This window comes from Zootoca vivipara, chromosome 10 (assembly GCF_965207765.1).
Source record: "Zootoca vivipara chromosome 10, rZooViv2.hap1.1, whole genome shotgun sequence".
NCBI lineage: Eukaryota > Metazoa > Chordata > Lepidosauria > Squamata > Lacertidae > Zootoca > Zootoca vivipara.
The window spans coordinates 48,554,474-48,570,188 of record NC_142593.1 but is presented as its reverse complement, the minus strand read 5'-3'; the positions used below and the strand labels follow the sequence as shown (position 1 = coordinate 48,570,188).

Below are 15,715 nucleotides of genomic sequence, written 5' to 3'. Positions count from 1 at the left end.
TACCCCCCGGCCTTCCTGTACATCATTTTGGACCAGGCATTTGAAGTTTATTCCAGTGTATTTTTATTTCTTGAAAGGCTGCTTCCCAGCTTCTTCTCTCACCAAAAGAGGAGGAGTAGGAGGAGGAAGGAGAAATGTGTGTACATTCAGGAATTTTTAAAACTAGGAGCAGAGCGTTTATCTCCGCGATCCCTAAAGGGGAAATATTTGCTGAAGTTTTGACTTAATTTTATTTGAATGCCCACCTGTGAATTCTCTCCATTTGGACCAGTGTAAATAGGGATGCCATTGGTGATGGGCATGGGAGACGGTCGAAACAAAACAACACTCAGAGGGAAAATACAGTGCAGGGTGCTTTGCCAGGTCCCTCCTCCATAGCCCAAGTGACTGGAAAATTCCAGGGGGAGGGGCAGGGAGGATATAAGCCCAGCCAGTAAGCAGAAAGCATTAGTGACCACAACCAATTCCACCTACATACACTCTAAAGGTAAAAAGAAGCGGGTGGCGCTGTGGTCTAAACCACCGAGCCTCTTGAGGTTGCCGATCGGAAGATCAGTGGTTCGAATCCCCACGACAGGGTGAGCTCCCGTTGCTGTGTCCCAGCTTCTGCCAACCTAGCAGTTCAAAAACACACCAGTGCAAGTAGATAAATAGGTATCGCTGCAGCGGGAAGGTAAATGGCATTTCCGTGCACTCTGGTTTCCGTCAGTGTTCCGTTGCGCCAGAAGCGGCTTAGTCATGCTGGCCACATGATCCGGAAAGCTGTCTGTGGACAAATGGCGGTTCCCTCGGCCTGAAAGCGGAGAAGAGCTTTGCACCCCATAGTCGAATTCGACTGGACTTAACCTTCCAGGGGTCCTTTACCTTTTTACATATACTTTGTATGGGGCTTAACAGCAGACTGGCTCCAGGTTTGGAGAGACTCACAGCAAGAGGTCCTCAAAGCAATTTCATTTCTGCATGAATGTGGTGGTGAATGGACAGGCTTATATAGGAGGAGGGAAAGGGACCAGAGGTACTTCTACAGTGACTGCTTAAATTGTCCACAATGCCCTGCAGTAAAATAACATTAATTCAGGGTGTTGTGGGCCATTATAACAGCAGCTGTCCAGCACTTACCAGAGTGCCCACAAGGGGGGAGGTACAGCAATGCCAATGCGGGTGGCGCTGTGGGTTAAACCACAGCTAGGGCTTGCTATTCAGAAGGTCAGTGGTTCGAATTCCCACGACGGGGTTAGCTCCCGTTGCTTGGTCCCTGCTCCTGCCAATCTAGCAGTTCGAAAGCACGTCAAAGTGCAAGTAGATAAATAGGTACCACTCTGGCAGGAAGGTAAACAGCATTTCCATGCGCTGCTCTGGTTCGCCAGAAGCAGCTTATTCATGCTGGCCACATGACCCGGAAGCTGTATGCCGGCTCCCTCGGCCAGTAAAGCGAGATGACCGCCACAACCCCAGAGTCGGTCACGACTTGACCTAATGGTCAGGGGTCCCTTTACCTTTACCTTTACAACAATGCCATCATCAGTGGCTGCCCAAGAATCCACTGAATGTTCTAACTTGGTCCTCACAACTTTCATATCTCTTCTCGGGCCGTGGAGGCACATACTGCTTTTCAACTTGGCTACAAGTACTTTGAGCATAGTGGTTTTAATTAATACCCTTAGCATTGGCAGTGGTACTAATCTGAAAACAATACAAAAATCTACAAGGACAGCAAAAGTCGACAGAGGTTCTAGTTGTTCATTTTTTGGAGAAAGCTTTGCGTTGCAGCAGCATGTTAAAGATTATACCGGGCGGTCTAGAGTATTGGCACTGATTCTTCAATCTATTGCCATTTCTTCACTGGCTATTTCAAGTAGGGGGCTTACATTAATATAAATTAGCTTGAAACAGAGAGGAAGGGGTAATGGCTAAAATGCATGAAAAGTGTTTTCTTGGAAATGAAAACACTGCTTTATTGATTTTAATCTTTGCGAACCATGGGTTAAAAAATTGATATAGCCCAGAAAGGAAATTAGTTACTTGAATAGCAAGAGATAACTTTTTATTCCTAGGCAATTGCATTATTCCCTGTCTCTGTTGACATTCATATTGAGACCTTACTAACTTTTCACATGGGCCACTTAAGCACTGTAAGGGAAGAAAGAAATGCATCACACACCCTAGATATAAAAAAATATATATAATTGCTTGTGCTAACTTGCATTTTTTTGATGCACATATAGAAATAATTACTATACAGTCAAACCTTGGTTTACGACTACCTTGGCAAGTGACCGCTTTGGCGAGCGACCTGGACCCGTGGACCCGGAAGTGTTTACATCCGGGTTCCGTGGTGTCAGATGCAATCTGCACAGCGCATGCGTGCGCAGAAGCCCTCTATCGCCACTTCGCACACGCACAGAAGCGTGCCTTCAGCGGGCAACCGCTTCAGCGAGCGGCCGCCTCCGCGGAACGGATTGTGGTTGCAAACCGAGTTATTGCTGTAATTTATATATAAATACATAATAAAGAGGAGGTCTGAGTGCCTGTTGAGTGTGCTGTCTGGGTGTTTTGTTTTGATGGGCAACTTCAAGACCCCTGCTCCACCTTCTTAGGAGTCTTCATCTAAATCCAGACTAGAACTGGACAAACCGCTCAAAAAGAGGACTGCCCAGAAGAATGGGACTGCCCCACTGCATAAGCGGAATATGCTTCATTGGATACAGCCCACAATCTCCTAAATTATTTAGGGTTGTATCCAAGCCCACTTAGCAGCGTAATTTTTTCGCTGTCAGAATATTTCGCGCTAGTAGAAAGTTGTTCGACAAGAGAACGCATTAGCAGGTTGCTGATAACTTTGATTGTGTGCTTCCGCTAGCAAACCTGGCGTGATGGATTCCCCCTGTTGCAGAACGTTAAGACTTGCCCTTCCACTACCACAAGATCCCTTTGGAGACAGGCCCCATCCCTTTTTGCACGTTTAGTATTAGTTTCCCCTCAACTTTAAATCAGCGGAGACATTTTTGGAGCAAAAGGATATGCAGACAAGGGAGAGTGTACCAAACTCTGATGCCAGCTGAGCATAAAATATCTGTTAGCTCTTAAGAGGATGACACACACGACTGCTTGGTTTCTTGTGTGTCTGTGTCTGTGTGTGTGTGTGTGTGTGTGTGTGTGTGTGTGTGTGTGTGTAGAGATATAGAGACTGCTGAGCAGCCCTTTCTGGCATTTCCGTCTTTTTTCTCTCTAGTCAACATTAATTAATCATCATTCTCACAACATGCATTTTTTTAAAAAAGCACCACGTTTTTCAGAGCAGGAGTTACCTCTCACCTTCTTTAAACAAAACAAAATTCAAAACAATTTTCAAATCTGTACCCACAATTCCATCTGAAACTGTTCCGGAGAACATATAAATGTTCTTCAGCACCCACGATCAATTCTTGCTTCAGCTTCCTGAATGCGTGGTTTTATTTTTTACTTCCACAGAAAGATCACAGACTTTCATCCACGTAGGTTGTTACTGATGTATAGCAATTTCTTCCCCAACTGTGACCATCTCTGAAATTCTCACTCCATTTACAGTAAAAAAAAAAAAACCACCTCGCCTTGGTAACAAGGGGAGCTTTTTCACGTTTCTATGGAGACTTCTAAACCATGGAGACTTGGTTTAGTTCCTGGTGTTGTGGTCGGGCCTCTGATCCATATCCCCACTGCTTACATTTGAGTAAGAAACCACAGGCTACATATTAAACATAATGTATAATTTGACCTTCAGTGACTGTGTGTGTGTGTGTGTGTGTGTGTGCAGATAAATTCCTTTGTGAATATAGGGGGAAAGTTCACAAACAGTGAAACCTACATTGTTTGCACTCTAGCCTGGTGCTTGTTTAGTTTTCCTGTCTTGTGTTGCCTCTATTGCCTTTATTGTTTTGCAACCAGGGGATCTCAGATTCTACGTTCATTAGTTATGAGGAACACCTTGACAAATGGGGGGGAATATCCTATGAAACCTCAGGGACCAAAGTAGGGCTCAGCAGTTGTTAGCAGGTGATTAGTAGGTGGTTTGCAGTGTCAATATTTCTGCCTGAGTGTGCAAGCAACAGAACAGATGCCTGCAAGAAGCCTTGGCCTTAAGAAGGAACATAGAAACCACTTGAGGACAATAGGAAGTTGCCTTATGTGGACTCAGACCATATTGCATACAACACTGACTGCTAGCAACTGTCCAGGGTTTCAGGTAGAAGACTTCCCCAACACTACCTAGAGATGCCAGGGATTGAACCTGGTTCCTTCTGCATGCAAAGCAGGTGATCTGCCACTGAGCCAGTGTGACTGTAGTGATTAGAGTACCAAACTAAACCTGGGAAGACCCAAGTCCAAATAAGTTCACAGGGTGACTCTCAGTCTAACCCAGTGTTTCCCAAGCTTGGGTCTCCAGCTGCCATTGGACTACAACTCCCATCATCCCAAGCTAGCAGGACCAGTGGTCAGGGATGATGGGAATTGTAGTCCAAAAACAGACCCACGTTTGGGAAACCCTGGCCTTAACCTATCTCAGAAGGTTGTTTTGAGAATAAAAAGCAGAGGCAGGGGAGCTTCATGGAAGTAAGACACCATAAAAACAAGAATACAATGCTCAAATATTTGCAAATTCCATATATTAAACAATGGATGGGGACATATCTGAAAGTCTGTTTCATTATTAACCAATGCATTTGGATTCAAGGCAGCACAGCCTGCGACCCAGCAAAACAAATATTGCCCACAAGCCACGAAGGGTTTGACGAGCCGCCTGTTTCTGCTGACTTATTGCAGCTAGGGAAACAAACAATTGCACATTGTTTGAAGGAATGCTGGTAAATGGGAGTAAACTAATTTTGTTCTCGGTGCTCCTGGCATTAGTGTTTGATTCTGCTACGTCTTTTTATACTCTTCTGCTCTTCCTGCTGCCTGTCTTTCATGAACAAACGGTATCTTCAGCGAGGATAAAGTGAAATACGCTTCTCTCAAGCTGGACAATGTTTGTATCCCTCTTGATTTCAGCACATTGCAATTTTCTTGTCACTTTCTGTGACCCATGCTCCAGAGGATGGAAATGAACCCTTGTGTATCTGAACGTGAGCCTGCCTTCTAAGAGGGAGGTGCTGTGCAGACACACACTTCCTGGTTGCACTGCTGCAAATGTTGTTTGTACGAATGACCCGCTGTCACATAGTAACACTATGGTAATTTCTTGCATAAACAGCCATCAGTGGCCTATGTACATACGACACCGGGCTTACCTTCGGGCTGGGAAGAGAGGAAAGATGCTAAGGGTCGCACTTACTATGTCAATCATAACAATCGAACCACAACTTGGACTCGTCCTATCATGCAGGTACGGAACTTGCTATCCAGAGAAAAGCAACAGAATGTTTATAGAGTGTTTGGTTGGTCGTTTCCATTCCGTGGCCGTGTCAAATTTCAGAGTGACAGCTATGCGTGGGGGGAGGACAGTTTCTGGGGAAGTAATTGGTTTTAGCTGAGGAGACCATGCATTGACTAAGGAAGGATCCGCTCTGTTTGGCGCAGGACAATGCCAGTTTCAATATGCATATCCAACACGGGAGGTGCGCATCGTGACACATGTCCACCCTTTATCCGCTTAATAACACCTGCACTTAGGGGGGGCAGGGCTGGGTCATTGCAAGGCAGTGATGGGCTATTTTGTAACTTGGTGAAGAGGAGCAAAATTTTCTGTTCCTGCTTGCCTAAATGAAGCCGTGGTTGTCAACCTGCAGCAAGAGCGCTCGCCGTTTTTTTTCTTGTTGAAGACAAAAAGCTATCTGCATTTTAACAAAGTAGAACCCTTAACAAAGTAGAATTGCTTTCCTTGGAGCAATGGAAATAGGGACATCCTAAGGAAAAGCGGAAAATCCCAGGCACAGCTCAGAAACTGGGACAGCTTCTGTAAATCCAGTGCTGTTCCTAGAAAGTAGGGACACTTGGAGGGTCTGTGAAAGGCTAACCCGTATTAAAGCTACAATTTGAAGTGGGTTTCAAATCCTGACTTAAGGGGAAGCTGGTTAACTGTAACCACTGTTAACACCAGTGCCAATCAATTGCTTAAGCTGTATAAGTCAGCAGCCAAGAAAGCAAGTGAAATTGTACATGAGCTGACCATGGCCAGAAGATAACGTTCAAAACCAGGCAGAAGCATGGAGCAGCAGTAAGCGGGTTATGTAAACAAGCAGGCGCAGAGAATAAGCAGTGATTTAGGTAACTAATCCTTAACTAGCTGGTGGGAGTTGTATTACTGAGTATTTTTCTAAGAGCTTGGTGTCATTTATACATCAGACTGGTTCAAGCAGGAAGCTGTGAATGAGCCTCTGGGTGACTGTAGCAGCTGTCTGTTCCAACCGCGAAGAACCAGCCCTTTTCCCATACCTACCACTCACTCATCTGCTCACCCTGCAACGGGTCCTGGGTGCTTTTTGCAATAGCAAAGAGGAACAAGGGAATTCTCTGCGACTTGTTCTTTTCTGCTACTCTTAGAGGTCAGGTGCTGTGGTGGAATGGGGAGGTGAAATGACTGCATCGAGAGAAGCCAATGTTGAACCTAACTTGAGCAAAAATATAATCTTGGGCAGCCAAAAGTTATCCCACTTAGGGAACCTTTTGGGAGCAAGTAGGCAAGCTACAGTAAATGTGGTAGATGAAGAAGCATTAGCCACTAAGGCTTATGTACCTGTTTCATAATAATAAATAAACTGGTCCTGGTGTTGTACTATATATATTTTTTTAAAAATAGGGAAAGTAGTAATGGGGAAACCTAGTGTGCACAATATGAAGGAAGAGGTAGTAGAGGCCTTGAATCCACAAACAGACCCCCCCCTCCCAACCCCTGGATTTTAGATCTTGTGCACACAAATTGTAGCCTTCCAAAACAGTGGCTAAGAGGGCTGGGCTTTTTTCTCCCTTCCTCATCCCCCATCGCCCTGTAATTTGAGCTGTCTAAATGCCTCACCCATATTGGTTTGATCTAATACAGTGGTGCCTCGCAAGATGAAATTAATTCGTTCTGCGCGTCGCTTCGTCTTGCAATAACTTCGTCTTGCCAAGCGCGGTTTGCCGCGGCAAAAAACAAAACAAAAACAAAAACCTCCAAAAAAAATCGCCTTATGAAGCATGGCCATAGAAAACTTTGTCTTGCGAGTCACCAAACATATCGCAAAACGCTTTCGTCTTGCGAGTTTTTCGTTGCGCGAGGCATTCGTCTTGCGAGGTACTGCTGTAGTTATAAAAGCCTTCACTCTTCAAAAAAGGTACTCCTAAACATTTAGAATGCAATTGAAAAGCAGAATTTTGACAGCATGGCAGGAATTGTTCCAGGTGTGATTATTATTATTATTTTTTCTAGGCAGGAATGTTATTGCTGAAAACGTTATTTAATAATTCACCGACCGGTGCAAACGTTTGGAAATTATTTGATCATGAAATGGCTCGTCTTTTGGCGAGGAAGGTCATAACATGTAGCTAACTTGTGTTTGCCTCTGAAATAGCTTGCTGAGGATGGTGCGACTGGGTCAACATCAAACAGTAACAACCATCTAAGTGAGCCTCAGATCAGACGGCCTCGTAGCCTCAGTACTCCCACAGTAACATTATCTGCACCACTTGAGGTGAGAAGTGTGGTCTCCAATTCCCAAGCCTTCCCTTCCTCCTGAATTCCCATTCTCTCTATCTTGTTGTTATTCCTTATTTCAACTTCCAGTTTTCCAGTCAACTTGTCAGTCTTTTGCAAAAACTCCTTTGTGCCTCAAAAAAATTACATTTGCGTCTTACAGTTTATTTTCCTCCTCTATCTTTATTTTGTGCATTTTCACGTTGCTGCTCTGACCAGTTCTTATGCTGAACAGTTAGTAGACATGCTCCTGTTTTTATTTCATATCTTGTAGGATCATCACTTAAGAAATATTCAAATTGTTTATTTTAATTTCCTTCTTTTTTTGGTTGTTTCAGTCAACAAAGCAAGGGCATGTAGATTGAGTTATGAACGTAACTTTTCAATTTGACTCTTATTTTCTGTTTTGCATTTGAATATAAATCCTTTAGTTCAGTTTGTTCTATGAAGATGAGCTTTTGGTTGTAAAGTAGATATTGTTGTTCACTGCCAAACATTTAGCATAGCTACATTTTTGTGCTCAAGGGTCAGAAAATCTAGGCACTTTCAATGTGATATAATTCTATTCAGTCTGCATTGCTGAAAACATTTCTGGTGAAGGGAAGTAATTTCCCTGCTGAAATTAATTCTTTTGAGATAATACAAAGATACCCCTTTATAATAATAAAAAGCAATATCTATTGAAAAAAACTCATTTGATGAACCACATGCAACCCATCTCCCCATTCAGATTGGCCCAACTTTCAGATCTCCTGCTGATTTCTGCTTTTGGACTTTCACATACTGCTGCTTTTCTAAGAAGTTATTTATTTATTGCACTTATTTCATCCATTTGATGAAGTATTTGCTCAAAAATCATAGGTGCACATCAGAAAAAAAGCCAGCTACAGAATCAAAGCAAGTGAATATATTTTGTATTCTTCATTTAGCCAATGGGCGAAATAGTCGAAGCAAAATTTCAAGTATGGTTGATACTTGGCCAATAAATTATTTTATTCTATTATATTCTAAAATATTCATGATTTCTGTATTGCAAGTGACAGTTGGGGAGGGGGGAAAGCACTGCAAGTTAAGTTTTCAGCCACTGAGTGTGACAGCCTTGTACGAATTAATAATCACAGTGGATGAAACACTGAAAGGTTGAAATCGGAAGTAATGATTTTTGCAATTACATGAAGTCAGATTCTCAGTGCACCACATATTTAAATATCACAGCTCAGAGTGTCTTGATCAGTGTGAAAAGCTGGCATAGGAGATATACCTGTGCACACTTTGAACACTAGACAGACCCCTTAGTTTAACTTTTTAAGTAATTAAATGGCATTACCCCACTAGCGTGGACGTGGGTGGCGCTGTGGGTTAAACCACAGAGCCTAGGGCTTGCTGATCAGAAGGTCGGCGATTCCAATCCCCGCAATGGGGTGAGCTCCCGTTGCTCAGTCCCAGCTCCTGCCAACCTAGCAGTTCGAAAGCACGTCAAGTGCAAGTAGATAAATAGGCACCACTACAGCAGGAAGGTAAATGGCGTTTCCGTGCGCTGCTCTGGTTCGCCAGAAGCGGCTTTGTCATGCTGGCCACATGACCTGGAAGCTGTACGCCGGCTCCCTCGGCCAATAACGCGAGATGAGCACCGCAACCCCAGAGTTGGTCACGACTGGACCAAATGGTCAGGGGCCCTTAACCTAACCCCAATAGCAATCAGATTGTTGGATACCCCCTGAGCCTGGAGTGCCAGAGTGAGTCATGTGAACCCTCCTAGGAGGCTCAATATTGTCTGTACTTCATGGCTGCTGTCCTCTGGGGTTTCAGACATTCCCAGTCCAATCCCTGGAGATGGCAGGGCTTGAACCTAAAACCTTCTGTGTGCAAATTGGGTGCTTTGCCACCAAGTTATGCCCTTTCAGGGAACAACAAGACCAGCACACAAATGAGACCAGCCTATGCAACCTTGCTTTACAAAAATAATGAGTAGTTGAAGGCACAGATGATTCCTTACTTTGAAAACCCACCAATGAGATTTCTCATTGCCAGCATTTTATGGCAAGAAGGATTCAGATTGTGAATCCCTTTTTGCCACTTCTTTGCCTAAGGAGGCTGGGTGGCCAGTGTTCAAAACCCTCGCCACCAAGAAATGGCCCACTGCTGCCAGCTTCCCAGCTCCGAACATCTGTGCTTACCACATGCTTACTCCCCTGTGTTACCACATCCATGCGCACGCATGCTATGTGCACCCGATGAATGATGCGTGGGAGTCCTCATTTTAAACACATACTCTCAGATCAGGGCAAGGTCTGAAGGCACCTAAAGCAGACATCTCAAGAAGGTGTGGGTTTGGTCAGTGCCGAGGTGGGGCACTTCCACCCACTCCAATGTCCACTTCTTGCCTGCATACAGTATACAGTCTGCATCTTAATATGAAAATTTAGCTCCTGTCTCTTCCTCATCACATTGTTGAGGAGAGGGTTTGTTGCCCAGCAAAGTGTAACTTATATTTGAAGGGCCCAGTGATAAGATCAGGAAGGGTTTTTTTTAAATTTGTTTTATATATGGAATTGCTTTTATTTGTTTTTGCGCTTTTCTTCTTTTAGGGTTGTAATTGTTCCTTTTGTTTTATAATTGCATATTTCATTGCTGCAGCCCACTTTTGGGGCCTTATGGTGAACAGCAAGTAAGAAGTCAAATAAAGAAAGAAGGGAGGGAGGAAGGGAGGGGAGAGAGGATTTGGGGCTCTGGAAAAATGGCCAGAATGCACTCCTCTCCTCAGTCTCGTCCCCGCTCCCTTCTTCCTTAAAGATAAAACGTTGCTTTTATTTTCCGTTTCATGCTGTGGATTCTGAGCGTTTAGTTAAAATTGTGACGTTATACTTGGTAATAAAAGGCAGGCTGATGCCGTAGTGCAGTGATGGCCAAACTTGGCCCTCCAGCTGTTTTGGGACTACAGTTCCCATCATCCCTGACCACTGGTCCTGTTAGCTAGGGATGATGGGAGTTGTAGTCCCAAAACAGCTGGAGGGCCAAGTTTGGCCATCACTGCTCTAGTGCACTGAAATACCTATGCTGCGGATTTTGGGGTGATGGGGTTGCATTATGGTGGGTGATGGGAGTTTTGGGTTTCTCACCACCCGCTTCCCGAAAGGGTATGCCCTCGGAGGTGAGATTCGGGGCTTGCACTGTCTTCTGCATCTGTCTCAGCCTTACCACAATACAGTCATACCTCTGTTTAAGTATGCTTCAGTTCGAGTACTTTCAGTTTAAGTACTCCGCGGACCCGCCTGGAACGGATTAATCCACTTTCCATTACTTTCAATGGGAAAGTTCGCTTCAGTTTAAGAACGCTTCAGGTTAAGTACGGACTTCCAGAACCAATTACACTCATACTGCGGGTTAAGTACGCTTCAGGTTGAGTACTCCGCGGACCCATCTGGAATGGATTAATCCACTTTCCATTACTTTCAATGGGAAATTTCGCTTCAGGTTAAGTACGCTTCAGGTTGAGTACTCCGCGGACCCGTCTGGAACGGATTAATCCACTTTCCATTACTTTCAATGGGAAAGTTCGCTTCAGGTTAAGTACAGACTTCCAGAACCAATTGTGTACTTAAACCGAGGTACCACTGTAATAACTTTGTGTGTGTGTGTGCGCGCACGCGCTTATTGCGCGTGCACATGTTTAAAGTGCATTAGACAAGGAATAATGGCGGATTTCCAGGCAAGGTAGTGATGGGGATGATTATGCGCTTTCAGTCCTTTTGTCCCAGGTGAAGATCTCTGCGGTGTAGTGGTTAGTGCACTGGACTAGAACCTGAGAGACCCGGGTTCAAATCCCCACTCAGCGACCTAAAAGTCCACTGGGTAACCTTGGGACCAGTCTCTTAGCCTAACCCAGGGGTCATCAAGGTTTACCTCGCCTGGCCAGTTCACTCCAGCGGAGATCCCTCCATGGGTCGGATTGCATGCGTGTGAGTGCATGTGCCCGCGATTTCCAGTGTCTGCACAGACGCGATTTCCAGCACCGCAGAAGCGAGTCCCCACGCCGTGCAGGTTTAGCGCAGCGCATGGGGACTTCCTGAGCAGGTGGCTCAGTTTGGGGGCTGCTCGTGGGCCGGTTAAACGCCCCCCTTTGGCCGCTTGTGGCCCTTAGGTTGCTGACCCCTGGCCTAACCTACTGAACAGGGTGGTTGTGAGGATTAAATGGAGAGGCAGAGAAGAGTGTGTGCCTCCGTCAGCTTCTTCGAAGTGGGATAGATATGTAATAATGAATAAAAATATTTTTTAAAAACCTGGCATCTTTCACACTATAAGACGACCGTCTTGATTCTTAACCGCTGCTTCTTCCCACAGGGACTGATCAAGGACTCTCCTGCGCGAAGAGCTGTGAAGGACACCCTTTCCAACCCGCAATCTCCACAGCCTTCTCCCTACAATTCTCCCAAACCACAGCATAAGTTGACGCAAAGCTTCTTACCTCCTGGCTGGGAGATGCGAATAGCACCCAATGGCAGACCTTTCTTTATCGATCATAACACAAAGACCACCACATGGGTAAGAGGAATTCCAAATGTGTGTATCTTTTGCGGGGGGCTGGGGGCCGGGAGGGTTACAGGGGTTCACAGCAGAGACCAGAAAGCAGGTGAAAGTTGGGGTGGGAGCGGAAGGGAGTGGAGAGATACCACAATAAATTTCAGCAGAATTCAGTAGAGGGTAGTCTACAGGCTTCTTCTACACTTCTTTCTTTTTTTGAACTATCGTTTCAGCCTGTAATGTCCCCCCCCCCCCCCCCCGGTAAGCTAATCCATGGAACTTTAAATATTATGTTCTCCAGCTTCTTAGCAGCAGCTCAGCGGACGCACATTATGCTTTAAAGCTTTTGCCCTATAACCCTATATTGTATGCTCTGTGCCGAAAATAGCCAGTTTCTGCAACTTCTCCAGTCAATTATTATTGTTGTTGCTAGGCCACGGTGCTTGGCATTTTACAATAATATTTGATTTGATTTAAAAAAAAAAAAAAGACATGTCCTTTCCCTAAGGAGCTTTCGGTGCATTCTGAGCTCATTTGCTTTGCTCTCTAGTCGTTTACATCCAGGGAAAGCTCAGTTGGTAGAGCACAATACTCTTAAATCTCAGGGTCGTGGGTTCAGGCCCGACCTTGGGCTAAAGATTTCTGCATTGCAGTGGGTTCGACTCGATGACCCTCATGGTGCCTTCCAACTCTACAGTTCTATAATTCTTTTATCTCTGTGATCTCTGCACACACAACACCATCTTCAAAGCTTCTCTCTGTATCCCGCCGGGCTGCTTTCTGTTATTCTCTTATTGGCATAGAAGGCTGCCTTTATACCAAGTGAGACCATTGGTCTAGCTAGCTAAGCATTGTAAATGCTCACCGATAGCAGCTCTCCCAACCTTCCTGTCTCACGTTCAGCCTCCCGGGCTGCTCCAGACACAGGGAAATAAATAAAAAAGGTGCTACAATATCAGCCTGCATATCTGGGCATCTGCAGAATAATTGAAATGGAGTGAAACTGCATGGCGAAAAATAAACTGCAAACCTCTGACCAGCTGTACGCAACCTTGTAGGTTTTAATAGGCTGCAATCCTGTCTAGTCATCAATTCAGTGGAGCTAAATAGGTTTAGGATTGCAGCCTTTAGAAAGCCAGGTATGAGATTTCTAGCTATAAGGTTTGAACGAAGCCCATTACATTATTTAATAGGTTGCTTGAAAATTCAGCATGCATTTTGCTAATCGGCTATAAGGAATGTTGTTTTCACAGGAAGGGGGAAGAAGCTAAAACAGTTGCACGAGTTACGGTTGAAAATGGTTTGCATCTGCTCATTTGAACTATGCATTCCTTTAAAATACAGGTGAAACTCGGAAAATTAGAGTATCGTCGAAAAGTGCATTTATTTCAGTAATGCAACTTATTATTTTTTATTTTTATTTTAAAAATTTCAAATGCTTTCTCCACAGTAATAAAACAAATAGTTACAATATTACAAAAATAAACATCGCTATTACATTTCATTAATTACATTCCATTTATAATTGACCCGCCTAAGGACAAATAATTACAATTACAACAAATAAAGGCTTGACATATCTTGCTTTGCTTGTCATCCGTCTATCTCATATATTGGTTTCACCTTTTAAATTGCGTTACTGAAATAAATGCACTTTTCGACGATATTCTAATTTTCCAAGTTTCACCTGTAGCTGTGTACATGGTTTGTGTTAAGCCACAAATGCAATAGTGGGTTGCAAGGAGGTTCAGTATACAAAGTGACTACTTCTTCTTAGAATCAGAGAATTAGTGAAGAAATGGCTTTGATAGGGGAGGCCCGAGTAAAGGTGTAAATATGAAATGGATGCGTGTGCAGATCCAGGCTATGGCGTTCTTACAGCAACTTGCTTGTAATTACAGGAAGATCCGCGGCTGAAATTCCCAGTACACCTGCGTTCAAAAGCTGCTTTAAACCCTAACGACTTAGGTCCCCTTCCTGTAAGTATCCATCTCCACACGTTCGTACAGTTTGATCTAGACGCTTGCTGCATGTGTGGATGGATTTGTGTGCGGTGGCGGTTGTGTCTGCTGTTCCTGCTGCTTTACTGTGAACAAAAACGTGTTCCCCCAGAGTCTTTCTAACAGCACTTTTGAAGTGTCCAGTCACACGACTGCTTGGCTGCGATGCCTGCCCATTTAGCTGTGGCATATGAAAGGACAAACGCAGCCATCGCTGGAGGTTAAATCGCTGCACGGTCTCTGGATTCTGGGTGGTTGCTACCAAATCAAAGGCAGCTAGGCTTCAATGAGAAGGAAGACTTGCAAATATCATCATTAGGGAATATGACTCGTTTCATAATGCATTCTCAGCCTGCTAATGGAGAAATGTATATATGTATATATTATTCTCCCCCGTTCTTTCATAGGCCTTCACAAGGCCAGCTTAATGGTTGGATTCTTTTCTGCAGCGTGAAAGGAGAGTCTGCTTCGTGGCTTTAATTTACACAAGTAAATGACAACTTTGCATTCCACACCGTCCTCCGAGAGGCAGACTATCTGTAGGATTGCAGGAAGGTGCCACTGGCTTGCATTCTAGTAATAAGAAAGGGAACCGATTTTGTTCTTCTCAGTAGTCTCTTCCCCCACCCCAACCCACACATTATGTTTACCCCCTGGGAAAAGCTGTGTTGTGTTCCATTTGTACGTGCCCCTATTCTAAAGGCTAAGAATAAAACTATTCTAAGAAGCTGCCTTAACGCCTTGGGAGCCCCGAACAGTCGAGAACCGGAAGTGAGTGTTCCTGTTTTCAAACGTTCTTTTGGAAGCCGAACGTCTGACAAGGCTTCCGCGGCTTCCAATTGACTGCAGGGGTCAATTGGAATGGATTCTGTTCGACTTCCGAGGTATAACTGTACTGCCAGTTCTGACTGCAAGCAGCTCTCCCACATCAGAAGCTTCTCTGAGCCCTGCTCCCTGAGAGTAGAGAAGCCAGGGGCCGAATCTGGAGCCTTCAGATTGCAGCGCATGCCCTCTCTGTCTTTCTCTACTCTGGCAATGTTGACTGCAATGGAGGCTTTGCTGTTGGGAACACCTCTGTCCAGACCTAGAATCCGACCGTTCTCCAGGAACGAAAGCAGCTTCCGTTTGGCTTCGACATTCTCCCTGTCGGTTGGTTTGATGGGAAAGAACCAGACCCACGTATCATCATTTGGTACGCGCAATCTGGTTCCCTTCCCTGGAATAGGTGGTATCCATTGTGTGCAAGAGAGCCATGCGTTCCTCGGATCGCACATGGCTCAGAATGCAAAACCGAACCTCAGAACAACTGTATATACCACGTGGAGCATTCTTAAAAGGGAGAAGAAGATAGGTTTGCCTGCTTGAAATAAGCTGCACATTAGTACATCAATAAATATTAATTCTGCTGATGTTGCTTTGTTTATTTATTTATTTTTGTTCTTTAATTACAGCCTGGTTGGGAGGAAAGGATACATTTGGATGGAAGAACGTTTTATATAGATCATAGTAAGTAGGCACGCAGGTTCTACAGCAAGTAGATGAAGGG

General features: G+C 44.5%; 1 protein-coding gene across 17 annotated transcripts in view; it reads left to right on the top strand.

Annotated features, from left to right (window-relative positions):
• The window catches only part of NEDD4L (NEDD4 like E3 ubiquitin protein ligase), a 250,845-nt gene that overhangs the window by 204,732 nt on the left and 30,398 nt on the right, over nt 1–15,715 (top strand). For all 17 annotated transcript variants that reach the window (XM_035101003.2, XM_088652854.1, XM_035101002.2 and 14 more), the window contains 5 exons: nt 5,231–5,362; nt 7,527–7,646; nt 11,990–12,190; nt 14,071–14,148; nt 15,621–15,675. In XM_035101003.2, the coding sequence (XP_034956894.1) occupies nt 5,231–5,362; nt 7,527–7,646; nt 11,990–12,190; nt 14,071–14,148; nt 15,621–15,675 (586 nt within the window). The remainder of the gene's footprint in view (nt 1–5,230; nt 5,363–7,526; nt 7,647–11,989; nt 12,191–14,070; nt 14,149–15,620; nt 15,676–15,715) is intronic.